This window comes from Bombina bombina, chromosome 4 (assembly GCF_027579735.1).
Source record: "Bombina bombina isolate aBomBom1 chromosome 4, aBomBom1.pri, whole genome shotgun sequence".
NCBI lineage: Eukaryota > Metazoa > Chordata > Amphibia > Anura > Bombinatoridae > Bombina > Bombina bombina.
The window spans coordinates 830669500-830694547 of record NC_069502.1 but is presented as its reverse complement, the minus strand read 5'-3'; the positions used below and the strand labels follow the sequence as shown (position 1 = coordinate 830694547).

The 25048-nt window shown below is 38.1% G+C and overlaps 1 protein-coding gene across 1 annotated transcript in view; it reads right to left on the bottom strand.

Moving 5' to 3' along the window:
- LOC128655632 (gastrula zinc finger protein XlCGF26.1-like) overlaps positions 1 to 25048 on the bottom strand; it is a 44161-nt gene that overhangs the window by 5674 nt on the left and 13439 nt on the right. The window contains exons 3-5 of the mRNA XM_053709218.1: positions 18511 to 18648; positions 18149 to 18275; positions 12898 to 12981 (exon numbers count right to left, since the gene is read on the bottom strand). Of these exons, the coding sequence (XP_053565193.1) occupies positions 12898 to 12981; positions 18149 to 18275; positions 18511 to 18561 (262 nt within the window). The 5' untranslated portion in view covers positions 18562 to 18648. The remainder of the gene's footprint in view (positions 1 to 12897; positions 12982 to 18148; positions 18276 to 18510; positions 18649 to 25048) is intronic.

Below are 25048 nucleotides of genomic sequence, written 5' to 3'. Positions count from 1 at the left end.
GATACGGGAGGGCAGCGGTTTAGGGGTTAATAACTTTAGCATAGTGGTGATGTCGGGGAGCGGCGGGATAGGGGTTAATACATTTTATTAGTGGCTGCGATGTTGGGAGCGGCAGATTAGGGGTTAATACATTTATTATAGTGTTTGTGATGCGGGAGGGCCTTGGTTTAGGGGTTAATAGGTAGTTTATGGGTATTAGTGAACTTTTTAACACTTTAGTTATGAGTTTTATGTTACAGATTTGTAGCGTAAAACTCATAACTATTGACTTTAGATGGCGTTACAGAGCTTGTCGTTTTAGTCTGTAACGCTCACTTTTTAGCCAGAACGCAAAATTCATAATGGCAGCGCAATAGGAATCCCATTAAAAAATGTAATTTTTATGAGTGCGGTACTGACGTTGCGTTACAGGCTAAAAGGCTTGCAGTAAACCTATACCGACAAGACTTGTAATGGCTATGTTAGGGAAAATTATGCGTTAGGGGCCACAACACTGTTATTTGACTCATAACACACAACTTGTAATCTAGGTGAATGTTATTAACACAATTCAGATCCAAAGCTACTCTTATAACGGTTGCTTATGTGCACAAAGTACTCTTATAACGGTTGCTTATGTGCACAAAGTATTTAGCTTTATTATTATTATTTTTTTGTAGAACGTTGCAGTTTTACCATGTCCTTTACTTGTAATAAAAAAAAAAATTACACCTCAGATTAACATTTTATATAAAAAAGTAACATATATTATTTAAAATGAACTATTTAGTGAACATAAACAAATATTTCCGGAATTTTGGTATTGTTTTTTTCTATTGCAATTAAAAAAAAAGTGCTTTTATGTTCACATTAAATTTAATTTATATATATATATATATATACATATATGTATATATATATATATATATATATATATATATATATACACACACAAAGAAAATGTGTCTGTGCCTCTCTTCCGTGGAAATGTGATGCAAAGATTATGGGGTCACAACTCCCCTATCCCCATACACTTACTTCCATGGACCTCAATCAATATGAGGTAAGTGGTCACCATTCAAAGTAAACCTCCATAAAAAGCTGCAATCTCCAGATCCACCAGATATTCAGTCAAGTGTATCAGAAGATGAATAAGTTGTGCTTTAAACTGAGGCAGTATATCAAATTCCCACTGTGTAGCTTGGTATCTCAATGTACCTTTAATGTCCCTTTAGGTTACAGTTTAATGAGCATTCATTTTCTATTGTATCCATCCATCCTCATTAGAGATAGGCAATACAATATGTCCTCTCTAGTTATTGCTTATTCACCAGATTCTTGTGGCTAAACCCAACAAGGAAAACTGATATCCAATGTAAATACAGATGCAGCCATATGTAACTATATATATTACTGTTTGTGTGAACAAATGTTGCTTTAGCCTTATGTATATCTCTTGGCATAGTAATTATCTTGATTGTCATTGTTTTTTCACTTTTTTCTGTTATTATGACAATTTTCTAAAATAAAGTTAAAACAAAGAAGAAGAAAAAAGAAAATGTAATCTTTAAAATTCACCAAAACGAAATAATAGAATTACTTGTACTTCAATGTCATCTTTAAATCCTCAGGAGGTCTCCTTGATTTAAGGGTAAATCTCCTTATTAGAATTTATATAAATTATTGCCTTTTTCTGTATCAGATACTGCAGGGCAAACAAAATTGTTTAAAACTGAGAGGCAGCCCAGAAAATTAAAGTCAGTAATTTTGAAGTGTCCACTTGAAAATTTTTGATTGCCCAAACAAAAGGTTTAAATAGACATCAAACTGTATACCAAGCTGAGAAAAAAAGTCCATTATTAAATAGGTAAACTAAAACAAGAATGTGAGTAATAAATACAGAAGGTAAAAATATACTATATCAGAAATCTAGCATTATGACATTTCCAGCCAAGCTGCATGTCGCCTCTGCAAGGCAGTGCCATAATGTAACCTAGGTTTTGCTTACTTACTAAATTAATTTATTTCATGATGGCTAGATTACACAAGATCATCACATGTGGGATTACACTCCACTCTGAGGCAAGAACACACCTACAAACCAGAGCTTTAACTCCTCTGACTATCCCACAATCCCTCAGTCATACATATGGCCAAGTATAGAAAAAACTAGGAAAGAACAAAGCAGAACACATGAAGTGCAAACCACATCCTGCCACCAGTTGTAGAGAATAACAAGGGTGGGTCTTGGGGGGCTCATCATCATGAAATATATTATCAGGTATCATGATGGAAAGAGTCCACAAGATCATAACATGTGGGATTACATTCCACTTCACTAGGAGGCAAAAACACACCTGCAAAACCCTAGGCTTTAATTCGTACAACTCTCCCACAATCCCTCAGTCATGGCAAAGTAGAGAGAAAAAAAAAATCTAGAAATGCAGGAAAGGACAAAGCAGGGGAAATGAAGTGCAAAACAAGTCCTGCCACCAGCTGTACAGAATAACAAGGATGGTGCTCATGGACTCTCACCATCATGAAAAAAAATATCAGGTAAGCATACATTTTGTGTTCATTCATAATATGGGGAGAGTCAACAAGATCATCACATATGGGAACTTATACTTAAACAGTGAAGCATACAACACTTCTATGAGTCTTCCCCGCAGTTAAGTATGCCTTATCAATTAAGGCCTTAAGTCAAATGACTAAAGTAACTGTCATATCTTTGTGACTCTTGCATGGTCAAGGAAAATGGACTTACAAAGAAGAAGAGAGTCTAAAAGATTTTGTGGCTTCCACACATAAATTTAGATTCCTCACCACATCAATGTTGTGAATAAGTCATTTCTTATTATTCCTATGAGTTGGGCATATGGAGGGAACCCCAATTTGCTACTTAGGTTCAAGTGGAGGAAAAATCCTCAGACCCAGTTTAAGACTCTGAGGAGTTACTGGCTGAATCACAAGCTTAATTGTAATAAAGGTCTGAACAAAGGTCTGAACATCAGGAATTTTGGCAATTTTCTTACCATACAGAACAGATATGATCAGAATCTGACCATTAAGGAAACTGGCTGAAAAGCCTACGTGAAGGTAGGCATCCTTCAGATCCATGCTTCCTGAACTAGAGGAAGGATGGACCGTATTGTCTCCGTCTTGAATAAGGGGACATTTAGAAACTTGTTTAAGTACATTAGGTCCAGAATCGGGCGGAAAGTTCCCCTCCTTCTTTGGGACCACAGCTTTAAATAGTATCCCAAACCTCTTTTTGCGATAGGAACTGGTAAAATGACCCCTAAGGAGGACAGATCCTGCACACACCCCAGAAAGGTGTCAATCTTTTCTGGTTTTGAAGACAGGCTTGAGAGGAGAAATCTGCCCTTGGGTGGATGAGATTTGCCCCAGATATTGATTGTGATCCGTGTCCTTTGGAAGTCACACCAATTGATCTAACATTTGATGAAGTACGCGACTATATGTCCCTTTTAGAATTGGAGGTTGAATCCAATAAGGTAAAACTAGGGGTTAAAAGCATACATGCAGGCTTTAAACCACCATCCATTTTCTATCCTACAAGAAGTAGGGGTAGTGTATTGGAATTTTTCCATAAGAAAGTTGAAATGGATTTTCAGAGCCTGCATGATAGCTTGAACTCTACTAACAAGCTTAAAAATTTATCTCTATCACAGAAAACTGCCCTTAAGTCCCTGCAAGATAATTATAACATTATAATTAAACAAGCGGACAAGGGAGGCAATGTGGTGGTATTAAACAGAGGGGACTACATTGAGGAAGCTTATCGACAACTCAATGACACTAATGTTTATATAAAATTGGGGAAAAACCCAACCTTGGACTACCAGAGACTAGTGTATGACCTATTGGATGATGGAAAAGAAGCTGGATTTTTTGATAGTGACACTTTGGATTTTCTTTATGTTAAGGATCCTATTATTCCCATCTTTCACCATCTTCCAAAGGTCCACAAGTCTCTGTAGTCTATCTAGGGAAGGCCCATTGTCTCGGGCATTGGTTCCCTTTTGGAAAGGTTATCAGCTTGGATTGATAGCATCCTCCAGCCTCTAGTACATCTTGTCCCCAGCTTCCTAAGAGACACTAAACATCTTCTGAATCTTTTGGATAATGAGACCTGGTCCTCGAATCATGTATGGCTCACTGTAGATGTTGTTGGTTTGTATTCAGCCATTCCACATGATTTAGGCCTACGGGCTGTTAGATTTTTCTTGGACAGGTATAGTAATTATTCAGTTGATTTCAGAAACTATGTTATCGATGTGATAGAGTTTTTGCTCAATCACAATTACTTTCTTTTTGAGAATGAGTTTTTCCTCCAGAAACGTGGAACAGCTATGGGGGCAAAATTTGCCCCCTCTTACGCCAACCTATACATGGGTTGGTGGGAGCTGTTCCACGTTTATGGACAGGAAAACTCTTTTCATCAATGTATTAAATTTTACAGGCGTTATATCGATGATTTGCTCTTTATCTGGGAGGGCACAGTGCAAGAGGTTGAGGAGTTTGTTGCAGACCTCAATACCAACAGATGTGGATTAAGTTTTATATATATCTGTGATCCTATCAAGGTTCCATATCTGGATTTAATACTTATAGGTGACGTTTGCAACAATGTCATCATCTCGGAACTGTACTCTAAGCCAATTAAGTCCAATGCCCTTTTGCATGCAAAAAGCTTGCATCCTAGGTGCACAGGCTTTGGCATGATAAAGGGTGAATTCATCAGACTAAAACGCAACTGTTCCAATGATCAAACCTTCCAATCAGAGGGTATTTCATTGAAACAGAAATTCATTGAACGTGGATATGAAATTGCTGTGATAGAGAAAGCGACAGCTCAGGTGGAAGCTTTGGACAGGTCATCTCTCCTAATAGACAAACCTAGACACAGATCAGAAAAAACTGCTACACAGGATGAAAAAAGTCATCTTTAGCACGAGATATAGTAGACAATATGATAGCATCATTAAAATTGTCAAAAAGAACTTACCCATACTTATGGGAGATGCAATTTTGAATCCGATTGTTAAAAAAGGTTTTCGTTTCGTCTCACGGCGAAATCAAACCCTAGGCAACCGTTTGTATCCGAGCATGATTCGTGGTCATGCCAAAAAGGACAACTGGTTAACCACTAAAGGCCATTTTAAATGTGGCAAAACGAATTGTAAAGCCTGTGGCCAAGCCATGGTTACAAAACAATTTCAATCTTGCGTCACCCAAAGGATATATAATGTGGATCATTTCTCTAACTGTAGAAATAAGTATGTTGTCTACCTGATCAAATGTCTTTCTTGTAACCTACAGTATGTAGGTATGACCACCAGGGAAGTCCGAGAAAGGATTAGGGAACATCTTAATGATATCTCTAATGTTAACCCGTGTTCAGCACTGGCAGAACACTTTATTGTCAAACATGACTGTAATGTGGATTCATTTAGATGGCTAGTGATTGAGCTAATTCGCCGTCCCATAAGAGGAGGCAATCTAAATGAGATTCTTTCCAAAAGAGAAGTCTTTTGGATTTTCACCCTGAGAACAAGAGTACTTCTGGGTTTTAATATTGACTCAGACATAATAAATGTTTGGAAATAGGAACTTTAATTAATTTATTTAATTGTGACATATTATATAGCTTGGTATTTCTATGCTATCTAACAAATGCTTGCCCAATAGATTAGCATAGCTTTAGTTTATGACAATACTTATGGGCAGTCCATATAAAAAAAGGCTTCAACTAGCTATGGGGATATTAGAAGCATAAGGTTGACTCAACTGGATGTGGGAAATAATCATGGGGAGGCATATTTTTTAACAAATTTTACTTTGTCTATTTGCCATCCCTTGATGGCCGCCAATAAGTTCGGTCCCAGATATTTCTTTTCCCATAGCTTTGTATGATGCTTATGTAAGGACTTATAGTAATTGTCTTCTTGCTAATACTAAGACCTATAAGAATGTCCTATTTTTTTAACATTTAAAGCAGGAATGTTCAGCTGCTTGTTACCCATTAGTCCTATGGACATAGTCTGATATTTACAATATTTCACCCTAAATAGTATCATTATCAGTAGGGTAAGCCCTTATCTATTTATTTTAGAAATAGTGTTACATGACATGATAGTGCTATTGTGCTTTTATAATGTTCTGAGTTGATGTTTCATAAGGTCATTAGTATTTCAACTTTAAACACTGCTAATAATTGGTATCAGCAAATATCATACTAACATAATTTTTAACATCAACATGACAGTCTAGCAGGCATGTCAGTGCATTTTCATTTTTTCATTCTGTGTTATTTAATATCTTATAACCAGAGACTTGTATTATTTTATGTCCATGTTTAACTCTTAAGGGGTATTCCCACTCTTAGCAAGTGTCTGTGTACTTTTACTAAGTTTTCCTTGCGGGGGGTTAAAATGTTCCCAGGGGAAGTTGTCATGATCTCAGCATCTAATTATTCAATTTAGCAATTAACCAACCAGCTCTTCTCTGAGGGTATTTACATGTCTAGTATTGTATAGTCTATAGGTCACATATGAAGGCGTGAGCCGAAACGCGTCTGGCCATTCCCTGTTGCATGTAGCTTGTTTTTATATCATTGTAACCTTCCATGTGCTGACTACAATAAATGTGCCATTTTTTGTTTTGCAAATACTTCTGTGCCTGAGATCCGCTTTTTTTTTGCTTTTCTATTGATTATCTGGCCTTGGGACAGCCAGCAGCGGTTTGCCAGGTAGAAGTTGCAATCCAGTCTCTATTGGCAGTCCTATTAATTTTTTCCCATATATAGACATTACCGTCCGGAGGATTAACATACCTCGTCTGAGGATCCTCTGTGTTGCGGAGAGCTTGGAGTGCGGGCATCAGCCGCAGTGGAACTGTTTTCCTGTTTGGAGCCGTGGGGGACCACATTGGGAGACTGAGCGTGCAAACTAGAGTGCTTCCGGCATCAGTCACCTCACTTCCGGTGACGCTTGGGCTAACTATACGCTGACCGTGAGGAACCGCCAACGTGAAGGAATATCTCAACGTATGAAGTTCGGCTCCCGACCCGGTTTTGCCTATAGAAAAACGGCCTGTTTCTTCAAAGAAGACTCCCCTTATTCCGCTCCGTTTTTCTCCCTCCCCCCCACTGGTAAGATCTGCATTCTCTTATAATAAGCCGCAAATGAATGTTTGTAATGTTGTGATCGTTAATGGCATAAAGGGAAAAAAAAGGAAAATAAGACTGTTGCTATTTAAATACTTCTGGTTTTCACATTGGGGGCAATCTTGTAGTGGTTAGTTGGGACACTTTGTTTCTTCTCGGATTTAACAAATCCCATTTTCATCCCAATACCCTTCTCCACTCGATTAGCCTGCCTTTGTGTTCCAGTACTCATAGAGACAGCACTTTGAAACATACACAATACTTATGTCTATGTTTCCTTTGGGCCTCAAGTAATATTTGTCACTTTGTTGATCTTTTACATCAAACATGGAAAGTATTAAGCCCTTTTCCCTCAGAGAAATTGCTGATTTGGATAAGTCAAGGCCTACTCTAAGTGAGTTATTTTCATGTAAAACAAGAAGAATCATTATTACTGATGTTTTTTCTAAACTGGAGGACCTTCTCATTAAAGAACACAAAACCTGGTGGGATATAAACCTCATGGAAAAATACCTGAGTATGGACATGATCCCTAGAGGGTTAAGAATTGTTAAGTTTCCTACATTCCTGGTCACTGATAAGGTATTCATAGAAAAATGGAACTCTGTATTAACAGACTGTTCAATAAGGTTAATGAATATGCTTATTCAGTATAAAAAAGAGCAGTTGGAGCACCAACGCAGTGAAATCACTATATTACAAGAAGATTTGAACCAGTTTTTGACACATAAGGATTACAACAAATTCGATGATATCCTAAAGGGGACTGTAACTTCTGTTAAAGAGGACATTGATGCTTTAAAGTATAAGAAATTTGATAGAGACTTGTTAGATTATAAGAATAATATGGTGTATCTCTGGTCTAATTATAAGAGAAAACCTAGGAGACATAACAAGAAAAATCAAAAATCACGTACTAAACAAGTTTCTTTTTCAGACACGGATGCCTCGTCAACAGAAGAGGACAACTCTAAATCTACCATACTCCAGGAGGTACAAGAAAAGTCGCAGGACAGGTATGATAGCCAGAGTAATAACAATTTGAGTAATGAGAACATGACTATACATGAGGTGTTACAACCACACACTTTAGACAATCTAAGTAGGCGTAGTCAAGAACCCATTAGAACTACCACACCTACATTTGAGATAGTACTTGATGATAGGGAGGCAATAGTTAATGTACAGGGTTCTGATAATGTGAATCAAGCTGGTAGTGTACAGGTTTTTCCCAAGGAACAAAGAACAAAAGGCATAGGCTTAGAAAAAGAAAGAGAAGGGGCAAGCGGGTTAGCACAAACAGAAAAGAGGTATGGCCTGAGAGGGAACCGTCAGAAAAACAGATACAAAGTCACACTGTAATTAATGTCTCCTCGTACGATTTGACAGATGAACAGAAGCAATTACTACAGCTGGGACTAGGTTTTGTACCAGCTGAGGATTTTAATGTTTTTGACACGAACATTGATGTCAATAAGTTTGTACGTAAATTGACATTAAAAAAGTTTTTCGCACAGCAAAATATGTCTTTCTCCATTGCCCCAGATATTGATTGTGATCCGTGTCCTTTGGAAGTCACACCAATTGATTTAACATTTGATGAAGTACGCGACTATATGTCCCTTTTAGAATTGGAGGTTGAATCCAATAAGGTAAAACTAGGGGTTAAAAGCATACATGCAGGCTTTAAACCACCATCCATTTTCTATCCTACAAGAAGTAGGGGTAGTGTATTGGAATTTTTCCATAAGAAAGTGGAAATGGATTTGCAGAGCCTGCATGATAGCTTGAACTCTACTAACAAGCTTCAAAATTTATCTCTATCACAGAAAACTGCCCTTAAGTCCCTGCAAGATAATTATAACATTATAATTAAACAAGCGGACAAGGGAGACAATGTGGTGGTATTAAACAGAGGGGACTACATTGAGGAAGCTTATCGACAACTCAATGACACTAATGTTTATATAAAATTGGGAAAAAACCCAACCTTGGACTACCAGAGACTAGTGTATGACCTATTGGATGATGGAAAAGAAGCTGTGGGTTGCGACTTTCAGTGGTCTTGGACAGTACTTGGATGCCCTACGTATCAGGCTGGTCTTGGTTGGGTAATAGTTCTGTCCCTAGGAGCCTATGTCAGCCATGTGGTGCCCGTTATGCTTGGCTGGTCCAGTTGGGGTGCCAAGTGGCTCACTCTGGTTTTGAGTTTTGTTTCTTGTTCCTGTTAAAAGTTATAGTTTTCTTAGACGCTAGGCTGGTACTTGTTTAATCTTCTGGACAGAGGGGATTGTGCTCAGTCCTGCTTGTCCTATTTATGTTTAGCAGGGGTTCTGAGGTTCAAATCCTGCTATGGGGTACTCTGTAGGCTCCTGTTCTTCAGGTGCTAGAGTTTTTTTCTCCTTCCTAGAGTGGGTTAGGGGTTTGGGTTTCCATGGAAATCCGTGGTGTCTGTGGCGTTTACTCATCTCCTCTTTTGAGGATTCCTTTGAGGTCTCTATTTTTCCTTAATAACGGTATCTCTTCCTTTAGGTCAAGGTGGTGTGGGCTTGTTGTCCCTTTTCCATGGGGCTGGTCTCTGGTCATCGGTTTCAGGCAGTTTGGGCCCTTTGGGTTTGCTGCTTCTTCCGGAATCTCATTTGCTCCCATATTTTGGAATTTTGCAGACGACGTCTCCTTTTTTCCCTGGGTGTGCTCCTGCCTAGGCGTTTTAGTTTTCCTCCGCCAGGAATTAGGATGCTTGTTCATCGTATGTTCCTTGAGCTGTAGGGGCTTATGGGAAGTTGATCTTGGAGATTTTGGTTATCTGCTCAATCCAGTTTTCTAGCCATTTTGCCCTAGTCTTTGGACTTAGTTGGTGCTGTCCCTAGAGCACTTGGAGGCTACCAGGGTAGCTGGGGCATTTTTCTTTGCCTAGAACCTTTTTCGATGGGGAGTTGGTATCTATCTGTGGGTGTATTTGTTGCACTCTGTATCTGGGATACTGAAGAATTCAGTGTCCAGGGTACCTTGTACGTGATGCCACACAATGGCTTAGGAGTGAACTTTGTTGCTCGAAAGCTGAAGGTCAAGAGTTCAAATCCAGCTGTGGCTATGTCCTCTTCATTATGTATGTCCTACCTTTTTCCTTGCTGGGGTTGCATCGCCTGTTGTGCAAGGTCTGTTCCGATTGAGGTAACCCGGGGTTCCTCATGGGATATTATTTTGTTCCTTGTCTTTGACTGGACATTTTGGTTGTGTATACAGATCCCTTCAGACTGGTTCAGGACGGCCCAGTTTCCCTGTGTGGGGACATTTTATGTTGCAATCTCCCCCAAGACTCCCTAATTATACATGGAATAGGGGAATACACCTTCTGATACACATACAGATTAAAGTTAAAAAAAATTGCTACATAATAAGCGCTTGACAGAATATCAAGGATCACTGGTTATATTGCAACTAAATTGAAACAGCTACGATCACAAGTGTGACGTAGGAAAAGTCACATGACATATTTTAAAATACCAGTCTCTCACTAATGGACCGGTAACAAACACCCGCCATAACAGCGGGTAGGTTATCTCATTTGGAACTTTAAGTATTTTGAATTCAATATTTTGGACACTATTATTTGTAACATCATATAACAGGTACCTGATTATTAATAGCGGAAACATTAACTAAAGTTATCCAATTGTCTTTTCTGATGCAATCTATGTTATAAGGGAGACGTCCCTTTTTATCTTGTGCTGTTTTTAGCAAGTTATTAAATTTCTGTTTAACTATACAAATGTTTTATTAGTTTTTACATATAGATAAGAAGCCCGTATATAGACAAGAAGCTTATATATATCAGTTCATACATAAAAGTTTATTTACATTATATATTTTTTTCATTAACTCTTCTGAACTGAATGTTGATAAAAAACTTAGGATAATCTGCATTAAATATATAAATACAAGATTGCAACATATATATAAAATATTAATTTAATTTCAAAAATAAAAATATTCAAATACATTCACTACATTTCTACCACTGTTTTCTTAGAGGGGAATACACTAGTCTAGCAGGGTCAATTCTCTAGCACCTCATCTTTCTCACTACCAGTTTAATCCTCTAGCATTGCCAAAACAGAACACAAAGGAATGCCAGTCTATAAGGAAAAGCAAGGCTTACCTCCGCCGGGGCAACAAACGGCCCTGGCCCTGAGGATTGAACCCCTGAAGCTTCAGAGGAAACCGCTTCCCCAGAAGGCTGAGCTGAACCAGACGACCCCACGCCTGACGAGCCCTGATTACCAGATCACAGACAAGGTGGAAATTGTAAATGCCCCAACGCCATCAATATGGCCATGCGGAACCGTGCCATAACCTCTGGAGGAAACAAGCCACCTTCCAAAGAAGGATAAACAGCGTTCGGGACACCTGTCTCTGTAGCAAAGGATGGTTCAGGGGCACGTGACTTGTGGGAAACGGAATCCCCAGGGGCAGATGGCTCAGCGGACTCTAAGATCCCCGATTCCGGAGAGCAGAGCACTAAAAAGCAGCATTCGGAACATAACTCATGGGCATGGATCACCCGGGCCCTTACATATTCTTCACAACAAGAAGAATATAAATTAGATTCATCCGTCTCCAAAATATCTGAATCCTCCATAACTTGGAAATTATAAATATGGACAAAAAATAAAAAAGCACAGTTTTACACCCCCAATGGCTGGACACTCACCACCTCCTATGACCCAGACTCTAGCGAAACAGAATCTCTCCGTCGCCACACGGTCAGGAATACAGAAATGGAGGACAGGAGCGTGACCATGATTGGTCACGAGGTGCACCGTGCAGTCCAAGAAAAAGCGTGCAAGTCTGTAAAGACCACACGACCATCAATAAAGGCCTATGTTACGAAAAAGCCATGAGCCCAAGTATCACTACACATTAGCAAATGAATCACATAACAAACATGATTAAAGTCTCCCCTGTTGAATAACCCCCCTCAGGAGATATTAACCCTTGATTCCATAAGATAATAGAAGTCCCACTGGGACCCTGACTTCTTCTTCATATATTACATTTCCATAATGAAAAGAAAATTAAACAATCTTACCGGAATCTAAGCCATGGAACAGGAACACGGTACTTCAAGTGTGACAGATAGTAGCGTCACTTCTGACATGGACTTGAGTGAAGAAAGCAGGCAGCGAAACTCATCAACGCTGATTGCTTATGGAGCTGTCGGGATGGTTTAGCAGAAAGACTCTTCCTGCATCTCCGGACTCTAAATTTCATCCATGTTCTCACTGAAAGGCTGACAGGACTACTTAAAACTCCAGTCCCATTCCGAAGAGTACCACCATCCATAAGAGACTATCGAAACTTCTGACACTTCTCTGCCAACCTCCTGTGACGAAAGGCAAAGAATGACTGGGGGATGAGGGAAGCGAGGGAGGTATTTAAGCCTTTGGCTGGGGTGTCTTTGCCTCCTCCTGGTGGCCAGGTTCTGTATTTCCCAAAAGTAATAAATGCATCTGTGGACTCTCCCCGTTTATGAAGAAAAGAATAACATTAGGTATCAGGAGAGGCTCTGTGTTTCTGTCCATCCTCCTTAAAAGGAAACAACTCTTTGTTAGTGAGTGCTATTAGGGTGAGCCAAGATAAAGTATATGGTCCACAACAGATCAATTTACTAAACAAAAAAAGTTACTCTATGGTAAACTGTCACATAGGAATTTATTACTCACCTTTCTTATTTGGAAAAATGCTCACATACGGCTCCTCTCTATGCTCAATCTTTGTAACAAGTAAAGGTTTCATATGAACATATCCTGTATAGACAGAAATAACAGGTTATGTGAGATAGAAATCACTATATGGTGCCAAAAAACAAATAATTTCCATTAGCTGCTTACTCAGTAAAACGAAGATTCACAGGTTCTGCTGCTGAAAGTTATTTTAACTTCATCACAAATAAGTTTAGAGTTAAATATAATATTTTATATCAAAAAATAAAAACACATTTGCAATTATAAAGTATAATGTAAAAATTTTTTTTTAATAACATTTTGAATGTAATGCAGTGTATTGTATGTGTCTTTAAACCAAGTATAAAAATAAACATATGTTATATAACCCAGTTTGATTTTCTCATTTTCGTATTTCTATAACCCCTATTTTAATGTAAGAGGTTTGTATCTAAAACACACACCATCCATATTCTGACAACGTTACATACATATAACATAATTAGCCTTGAGCTGTGTGTGTGTTATCTGAGGATGGGGCTCTTTTGCCATTTTAATTACCTGGCACTGATAGGGATAAGAGGCTTCTCACTAAATATTGACATAAGGTAAATATTACACATATAAGCAGATAATAAAGTCTCTGGCGCTAGGTCTATCACTTGCAGCTTACAGTAACGTGAGACCCTGCACAGGAAATAAGGGTCACCTGCCCCTCTGAGTGGTGACAATAACCAGATTCTGAGCCCCACTAGAGCTGCTGCTTCCCACACCCAGAACTATAATGAAGGGTCTGGGCAATCACTGTGTGTTATGACATGTTGTGAATATTATCCTTACTATTATTTCAGTAGTGTACCCACAAAGTGTAATATGTGTTTAGACAATAAATAGTATAGAACCTTTATATCATACTGATAATGTAACACATTTTATATATATATATATATATATATATATATATATATATATATATATATATATATATATATATATATATATATATAATAGCGGTTACCAACTGTGCAGGGGCAATGTGTGCAATTTAATAACACTCTGAATTAAATCATTTGCAAAGGATAATACAAATAAAACCTGATTCCTTTTAGTTTTCATTTGTCTATTAATTAAACTGAGACCAGATCAATAAGCAAACTTACGCCTAGATTACGAGTTTTGCGTTAGAGGCTGTGCGGTGCTAACGAGCAGTTTATGCTCACCGCTCACTTACAGACAGCGCTGGTATTATGGACTTTTACAAACCCAGCGTTAGCCGCAAAAAAGTGAGCGTAGAGCAAAATTTTGATCCACATCTCACCTCAATACCAGTGCTGCTTACGTTAGCGGTGAGCTGGTAAAACGTGCTTGTGCATGATTTCCCCATAGGAATCAATGGGGGAGAGCCGGCTGAAAAAAAACCTAACACCTGCAAAAAAGCAGCGTAAAGCTCCTAACGCAGCTCCATTGATTCCTATGGAGAAAATACATTTATGTCTACACCTAACACCCTAACATGAACCCAGAGTCTGATCCGATCAGCCAATCAGATTGAGCTTGCATTCTATTGGCTGATCGGAACAGCCAATAGAATGCAAGCTCAATCTGATTGGCTGATTGGATAAGCCAATCGGATTGAACTTGATTCTGATTGGCTGATTCCATCAGCCAATCAGAATTTTCCTACCTTAATTCCGATTGGCTGATAGAATCCTATCAGCCAATAGGAATTCGAGGGACGCCATCTTGGATGACGTCCCTTAAAGGAACCGTCATTCGGCTAGTAGGCGTCACTTGAAAAGGTTGGATCCGCGTCCGCTGGGAAGAAGATGGCTCCGCTCCGCTCCGGAAGAAAGAAGATTGAAGATGCGGCTTGATAGAAGACTTCATCCCGATGATGGACTTCCGACTTCATCCCGATGATGGATTTCTTCAGCCGCCGCTTGGATCCAGACTTCAGCCCGAGGATGGACGTCACTCTTCAGCCCCCCGCTTGGGCTTGGATCAAGACTTCGGACCCTCTTCTGGACCGATCGGCGAACCCGGCGAGGTGAACACAAGGTAGAAAGATCTTCAGGGGCTTAGCGTTAGGTTTATTTAAGGGGGGTTTGGGTTAGATTAGGGGTATGTGGGTGGTGGGTTGTAATGTTGGGGGGGGGTATTGTATGGTTTTTTTTTACAGGCAAAAGAGCTGAATTCTTTGGGGCATGCCCCGCAAAGGGCCCTGTTCAGGGCTGGTAAGGTAAAAGAGCTTTGAACTTTTGTAATTTAGAATAGGGTAGGGCATTTTTTTATTTTGGGGGTCTTTGTTATTTTATTAGGGGGCTTAGAGTAGGTGTAATTAGTTTAAAATTGTTGTAATTTATTTCTAATGTTTGTAAATATTTTTTTATTTTTTGTAACTTAGTTCTTTTTTATTTTTTGTACTTTAGTTAGTTTATTTAATTGTATTTATTTGTAATTTTATTTAATTAATTTATTGATAGTGTAGTGTTAGGTTTAATTGTAACTTAGGTTAGGATTTATTTTACAGGTAATTTTGTAATTATTTTAACTATTTTAGCTATTAAATAGTTATTAACTATTTAATAGCTATTGTACCTGGTTAAAATAATTACAAAGTTGCCTGTAAAATAAATATAAATCCTAAAATAGCTATAATATAATTATAATTTATATTGTAGCTATATAAGGGTTTATTTTACAGGTAAGTATTAAGCTTTAAATAGGAATCATTTATTTAATAAGAGTTAATTTATTTCGTTAGATTTAAATTATATTTAACTTAGGGGGGTGTTAGGGTTAGACTTAGCTTTAGGGGTTAATCCATTTATTACAGTAGCGGCGAGATTCGGTCGGAAGATTAGCGGTTAATAAGTGTAGGCAGGTGGAGGCGACGTTGAGGGGGGCAGATTAGGGGTTAATAAATATAATATAGGGGTCGGCGGTGTTAGGGGCAGCAGATTAGGGGTACATAAGGATAACGTAGGTGGCGGCTCTTTGCGGTCGGCAGATTAGGGGTTAATTATTGTAGGTAGCTGGCGGCGACGTTGTGGGGGGCAGATTAGGGGTTAATAAATATAATATAGGGGTCGGCGGTGTTAGGGGCAGCAGATTAGGGGTACATAGCTATAATGTAGCTGGTGGCGGCGTGCGGACGGCAGATTAGGGGTTAATAATAATATGCAGGGGTCAGCGATAGCGGGGGCGGCAGATTAGGGGTTAATAAATATAATATAGGGGTCGGCGGTGTTAGGGGCAGCAGATTAGGGGTACATAGGGATAACGTAGTTGGCAGCAGTGTACAGAGCGGAAGATTAGGGGTTAAAAAAATTTATAGAGTGGCGGCGATGTGGGGGGGGCCTCGGTTTAGGGGTACATAGGTAGTTTATGGGTGTTAGTGTACTTTAGAGCACAGTAGTTAAGAGCTTTATAAACCGGCGTTAGCCCAGAAAGCTCTTAACTACTGACTTTTTTCTGCGGCTGGAGTTTTGTCGTTAGATTTCTAACGCTCACTTCAGACACGACTCTAAATACCGGAGTTAGAAAGATCCCATTGAAAAGATAGGATACGCAATTGACGTAAGGGGATCTGCGGTATGGAAAAGTCGCGGCTGAAAAGTGAGCGTTAGACCCTTTCCTGACTGACTCCAAATACCGGCGGTAGCCTAAAACCAGCATTAGGAGCCTCTAACGCTGGTTTTCACGGCTACCACCAAACTCTAAATATAGGCCTAAATTATTCCTATTTAAAACTAAATACTTACCTATAAAATAAACCCTAAGCTAGCTGCAATATAACTAATAGTTACATTGTAGCTAGCTTAGGGTTTATTTTTATTTTACAGGCAACTTTGTATTTATTTTAACTATGTAGAATAGTTATTAAATAGCTATTAACTATTTAAAAACTACCTAGTTAAAATAAAGACAAATTTACCTGTAAAATAAAACCTTACCTAAGTTACAATTACACCTAACACTACACTACAATTAAAATAATTACCTAAATTAAATACAATTAAATAAAATTATCTAAAAGTACAAAAAAACCCACTAAATTACAGAAAATAAAGAAATTACAAGATTTTTAAACTAATTACACTTAATCTAATCCCCCTAACAAAATAAAAAAGCCCCCCGAAATAAAAAAAGCCCTACCCTACACTAAATTACAAATAGCCCTTAAAAGGGCCTTTTGCGGGGCATTGCCCCAAAGTAATCAGCTCTTTTACCCCCCAAAAAAATACAATTCCCCCCCCAACATTAAATCCCACCACCTACACAACAACCCTACTCTAAAACCCACCCAATACCCCCTTAAAAAACCTTAAACTAACCCCTTGAAGATCACATTACCGGGAGACGTCTTCACCCAACCGGTGTACCGCTCACTTTTTTGGCCAGACTCGGAAATACCGCAAATCCACTTATGTCAATTGCGTATCCTCTTTTTTCAATGGGACTTGCATAGCGCCGGTATTACGAGTCTGACCAAAAGTGAGCGGTAAACCCTCTCCTGTCAAGCCTGGTACCGCATTTAAAAGTCAGTAGTTAAAGAGTTTTACACTACAACGCCGTAGAATAAAACTCTGAACTAAAGTGCTAAAAAGTACACTAACACCCATAAACTACCTATTAACCCCTAAACCGAGGCCCCCCCACATCGCAAACACTAAAATAAATATTTTAACCCCTAATCTGCTGAACCGGACATCACCGCCACTATAATAAATATATTAACCCCTAAACCGCCGCACTCCTGCATCGCAAACACTAATTAAATATTAACCCCTAATCTGCCGTCCCTAACATCGCCGCCACCTACCTACATTTATTAACCCCTAATCTGCCGCCCCCAGCGTCACCGCCACTATAATAAAGTTATTAACCCCTAAACCTAAGTCCAGCGTTAGGACTTCTTAACGCTGCTTTTTAAGGCTAATGCACAACTCGTAATCTAGGCCTTAGTTTATTAAAATAATTAATAATATATGTATGCCAGGATCACTATGGGCCAGTAGCACAGGGTGTGATGTATAAATGGTGGTGGGACCTCAGCTAGATGAGCAAGCAGGGAGCAGTGCAATGGACACAGAGCTGTATATCTCATGACAGATTTTATTAAGTAACAAATGTCTGTAATAACAAACACACAGATTTTATATCTGTTTAGCACAAGCCCAGATTATGTGTCACTTATATGTGTTTTCCTCTTTGTCCCATCCCCTGTAGGAGTTATATAAATTATTACCTAGAGAGCTGAGGGTCTGGTAATTTTCCATCATCACATCCTTATAAAGCTCTTTTTGTTCTTCAGCTAAACAGCTCCACTCCTCCTCCGAGAAATAAACTGCAACTTCATCAAACGCCATTTGTTCCTTAAATAAAATTAAAAAATAAAACAATAAAAACAGGATTTAGCTTGTACAGTGTAAATCACACAAACTGAACTGACTGTGACAATGACCATGACCCAAAGCTCAGCCAGTGACCATGAACAGCCCATATGGTTAGTATGCTCACTCCCCCTGGGGTTGTGCTGTGTGTATTGTCGCTCAGCACCACACATCACACACAGCAGCAGATAAGTGACAATAAGACTAACGCCCTCACCTCCCCAGTCACCATGTAGATCTCTGAGGTTTGGTTCTTCTCAGTCGTCATCTTGTTGGTCACACGTGAATCAGCCCCAATACTCCAAGAACTCCAAATAACAGGAAGTCACCTTGTCACAGTAACACTGACCTACAACTAAAGAGGAGGGTGTAAATGTTACATATTAATGTACAGATCTCTTTCTACATCACATACCACTGACATCTCCATTATTTAGGAAAATGTGTCACTACATATTTGATTAGCTATTTAGCCCCATTTCCCTATTCCCTGTGTGGTAATTTCTATTTTGATGACAATTATAAAGTTATATGATATAAAACTGACTTAAGTCTTATAATGTGACCTTATAGTAACTATATAGTAATACTGCAACAAATAACATTTTCATCTCCTAAGAAGCTATATTAAAAAGGTACATGAAACACAATTTGCAACTGAATTCTATTATCTGTTTTGTTGTCTTGGTATCCTTGGTTGAAAAGAACATCTAGGTAGGCTCAGGAGCTGCTGATTGGTGGCTGCACATATAAGCCTCATGTTATTGGCTCACTCAATGCTCCCAGTAACGCATTGCTGCGTCTTCAACAAAATATACCAATAGAATGAAGCAAATTATATAATAGAAATATAAGGGAATTGTCTTTATCAGTCAGTTACCGCTCCATCCTTGGGGATGAACTGTGCACAAATGTTCATTACCTGGGGTTTCCATATCAATTTAAATAGCTGAAAATAAAAATATTTTTAGACTTTAATTGCTACACATGCATGAAAGGAACAGTTCCTGTTTAAGTTGCTTTTTAATGATGCTTCTGTAGATTCTTTAAGACTGGAAAATCCTCTCTGCTCTTTCTAATGCAGGTCCGGACTAAACGTCTGGGATACCGGCAAATGCCCGGTTAGCCCTATTATTTCTTAGGTACCTAAAAACTACATTTCCCATAAGTTATTTGTTTCCCTGCCTGCACCGTGCAACATTGTAATCTTTTTGATAAAGAGGAAGGGTGCAGAGCAGGTATAATGGAGGGTGTAGGGGCTTGCATTGCATCGTTATATGCGGTCTCCACTGCTGCCCTGCAGGGTTGAAATTCGGAGTGAAAAGAGGAAACATGCGACTGTACAGGACAGGTTGCAAAGATACCCGATAGTCCCTGTCAGCAGATGGACCGTTTCTCTGCCCTGTGAGCCAGTAAGTTTGGGAGGGTCAAATCAATTCAATAGTACTCAATCATATACACTTTGTGAGTGCCATGGTTTTTACATTATGTAGTAATTTAAAGCTAGATATCTGTTTAATTCATTGAAATGCTATATGTGATGGTCCTCAATAAATATGTCTCCCAACTTGGTGTAAGCATTCAAAAGTGACTGGGATGACGCATGGCCAGTGTAATAGGTTGTTGTGACAGAGCTGTGGGGCTTTTATAATCTCCTCTGTACTATTGCTGTAGCAAAGCATATCCTCTCTTAACAGCTACACTGTGTGAGTTGCAGCCGTTTGGGAGGAAATGTGTAATCAGAAGCAGCCACACATCAGTAACTAGTGGGAGAGAAAGTCCTCTGCTCAGCCATCCTCCGTACTGATTTGTATCTATTGTAAGGAGTGGAACGATCATAGCAGCACCGCCAGCAGCAGTGAACATTGAAGTAATGTGAGTTACAGAGGAATCCTGATGCTGTGACCACCTACTATATTCCTCCTGTTAGTCCTCAAGCTACACTTTCACAATGAATAATGGTAAATACCTCCCTTACAAGACAAAGGAACATGCACCACAGATCTGCAGGCCTTTTGCTTCCAAGATTTCCAGCTTGTTTAATTTTATTTTAGTTTATCTAGCTTTGCTATGGTTCCATCTCCAACATGTTTACAGCCAGTCTATTATTTGCTGTTTAAAATCCAATGTATGTCCAGTGCTACTGACTAACTCCTTAGCAATTCAAGATGTGTGTGTGTGTGTGTGTATATGTATGTGTGTGTGTGTGTATGTGTGTATATATATATATATATATATATATATATATATATATATCTCAATGTGCATCTAGAAGTGAGAACTGTCAGTAAGGACATGACAGAAGGATTTCCTTCCTAAAAGGAATAGTTAAAGGGATATGAAGCTAAAACATTTTTCTTTCATGATTCAGATAGAGCATGCAAATTTAAACAACTTTCTATGTTTACTCCTATTATTAATTTCTCTTCATTCTCTTTGTATCTTTATTTAAAAAGCAATTTGTAAGCTTAGAAACTAGCCAATTTTTGGGTCAGCAACTTGATAATACTACCAATCAAAAAGTGCAACCCAGGTGCTCCCCCCCATAAAAAGCATGCTTTTGATACATTGACATTAAAAACACACACACATACACACATCACACAAACATTTTCTAGTTAAGGCAAGTAATGTAAACTGTATTCGTTCCTAGAATACTCTGTGTGAATTTTTAAACACAAACCAGTTTCTCTTAAATTCATGCATGAAATGTTGCAACACTACTTTCCTTTAAAAAGGCCTTCATGCATATACACAAATGCTGCATACACACTACATACATACATACATACATACTGCATACACACTGCTTACATACACACACTAAATATATACTGCTTACACACACTAAATATATACTGCATAAACACTGCTTACATACACACACTAAATATATACTGCTTACACACACACTAAATATATACTGCATACACACTGCTTAGCTACACACACTAAATATATACTGCTTACACACACACTAAATATATACTGCATACACACTGCTTACATACACACACTAAATATATACTGCATACACACTGCTTACATACACACACTATATACATACTGCATACACACACTAAATATATACTGCATAAACACTGCTTACATACACACCCTAAATATATACTGCTTAAACACTGCTTACATACACACACTAAATATATACTGCATAAACACTGCTTACATACACACCCTAAATATATACTGCTTACACACTGCTTACATACACACACTAAATATATACTGCATAAACACTGCTTACATACACACCCTAAATATATACTGCATAAACACTGCTTACATACACACCCTAAATATATACTGCTTACACACTGCTTACATACACACACTAAATATATACTGCATAAACACTGCTTACATACACACACTAAATATATACTGCATACACACTGCTTACATACACACACTATATACATACTGCATACACACACTAAATATATACTGCATAAACACTGCTTACATACACACACTAAATATATACTGCATACACACTGCTTACATACACACACTATATACATACTGCATACACACACTAAATATATACTGCATAAACACTGCTTACATGCACACCCTAAATATATACTGCTTACACACTGCTTACATACACACACTAAATATATACTGCATAAACACTGCTTACATACACACACTAAATATATACTGCATACACACTGCTTACATACACACACTATATACATACTGCATACACACACTAAATATATACTGCATAAACACTGCTTACATACACACACTAAATATATACTGCATACACACTGCTTACATACACACACTATATACATACTGCATACACACACTAAATATATACTACATAAACACTGCTTACATGCACACCCAAAATATATACTGCTTACACACTGCTTACATACACACACTAAATATATACTGCATAAACACTGCTTACATACACACACTAAATATATACTGCTTACACACTGCTTACATACACACACTACATACATACTGTATACACACTGCTTACATACACACACTAAATATATACTGCATAAACACACTAAATATATACTGCATAAACACTGCTTACATACACACACTAAATATATACTGCATACACACACTAAATATATACTGCATACACACAGCTTACATACACACACTAAATATATACTGCATACACACTGCTTACATACACACACACACACACACTACATACATACTGCATACACACACTAAATATATACTGCATAAACACTGCTTACATACACACCCTAAATATATACTGCTTACACACTGCTTACATACACACACTAAATATATACTGCATACACACTGCTTACATACACACACTAAATATATACTGCACACACGCACACCCTTGCCCTCATGCAAAGCTTCAGACAGGGCTATAATCATTTCCTCCATCTAGTTCACTGTCATTGAGTGTAAGAAAGAGGACAGGCAGTGATCAATACAGATAAATGAAGACAGAATGGAATGTGTTGTGGAAGATTCAAGCAAAAATAGCTATTCACAAAAATCCAGGATTATATCTTATGACCATTATGCAATTAGTACTAGACGCCAGGTATTTGTAGTAAAAAGGGACAAACTCCCAATGAACATATGCTAATGTATAATTATTTTTTGCAAGAGTATCCCTTATAGGAGACTTGGCAAAACCTTTCTACACATATTATTATAAAGTTAAAGGGCAGAGAAGGGCATTTCAGTGTTCTTTAAAAATAATGGGTTAACTTGCCTCCTTAACTGAACTTTACCATTTTTACACTAACAGCAATAACAGCCTTCTGAAGTTTATGACTATATATTTTATTATTATCTTAATTTATTGTAAAGTGCAGCATAATTCTGTAGCATTAGTGTAACACAATGACATTGATTCATTGTAAAAAAAATACAGATACAAAACACAGACACAACCAGGTAAACAAGAGGAGGGAGGCTCTATATATTACTAACAATCAGACACTATTTTCATATATGTGGTCTATCTATCTGAGTTAATATTATAAACTAATAAACAAAGTGTAATACCTCTACAAGAAATTCCCATATTAATGTAAAAGACAACCCACCGTTTAGAAATAGTAAACTAAATGCAAGGGGCGCGATCAAATATACGGCGCAGGTTTCGGCGCAAGCTTGGGAACCTGCGCCGCCCGTAATTTGACCTTGCACATCGGGGTATTAAGTAAACCCCGCCAGCAGTTCATAAATTGCCGTAAGTCAGATAAACTAGCGATGTCCAGAAATGAGCGTAAATTCAAATTTCTGGAGTCGCCAGTGACTTAGGGCACGTTAGAAACTTCCGGCGCCTAAGAAAAGTAAAGAAAATAACAAATCTCCCGTAAAAGTCTAACACACCTCCCAAAAATAAGCCTGACACGTAAAACCCCTATATCCGCAATCCCCCATCTCATTACTAATATTAAATGTATTAAGCCCTAGACCGACAACCCCCCACAACGCAATATGCCTGTTTAAACTATTAACCCCTATATCCGCCATCAAACCCACACCGCAAGTAATAACTCAATTATTAACCCCTAAACCTCCATAGCCCACGATGCAATTAACCTATTCAAGTATTAACCCCTAAACCGCCATAGCCCACATAGCCTATTAAATGTATTAACCCCTAATCCGCCGCTGCCAACGTCACCACCACTATAATAAAGTTATTAACCCTAAACCTAAGTCTAACCCTAACACCCCCCTAACTTAAATATTATTTAAATAAATCTAAATAAATTTACTATTATTAACTCAATTATTCCTATTTAAAACGAAATACTTACCTATAAAATAAACCCTAAGATAGCTACAATATAATTAATAATTACATTGTAGCTATTTTAGGATTTATTTTTATTTTACAGGCAACTTTGTATTTATTTTAACTAGGTAGAATAGTTATTAAATAGTTATTAACCATTTAATAGCTACCTAGTTAAAATAAAGACAAATTTACCTGTAAAATAAATCCTAACCTAAGTTACAATTACACGCAACACTACACTATCATTAAATAAATGAAATTAATTAACTACAATTAGCTAATATTAAATACAATAAAATAAAATAAACTAAAGTACAAAAAACCCCCCACTAAATTACAGAAAATAAAAAAAAAAAAAATTACAAGAAGTTTAAACTAATTACACCTAATCTAAGCCCCTTAATAAAATTAAAAAGCCCCCCCAAAATAATAAAATTCCCTACCCTATACTAAATTACAAATAGCCCTTAAAAGGGCCTTTTGCGGAGCATTCCCCCAAAGTAATCAGCTCTTTTTTCTGTAAAAAAAGAAATACAACCCCCCCAACATTAAAACCCACCACCCAGCCTTACTCTAAAACCCACCCAATCCCCTCCTTAAAAAAACCTAACACTAACCCCTTGAAGATCACCCTACCTTGAGCCGTCTTCACCCAGCCGGGCAGAAGTCTTCATCGAATCCGGGCAGAATCACCCTACCTTGAGCCGTCTTCACCCAGCCGGGCAGAAGTCTTCATCCGATCCGGGCAGAAGTCTTCATCCGACGCAGCGTATCCTCTTCGTTCGACGTCCAACTGAAAAATGAAGGTTCCTTTAAATGACATCATCCAAGATGGTGTCCCTTCAATTCCAATTGGTTGATAGAATTCTATCAGCCAATCGGAATTGAAGGGACGCCATCTTGGATGACGTCATTTAAAGGAACCTACATTCTTCAGTTGGATCCCGCTTGG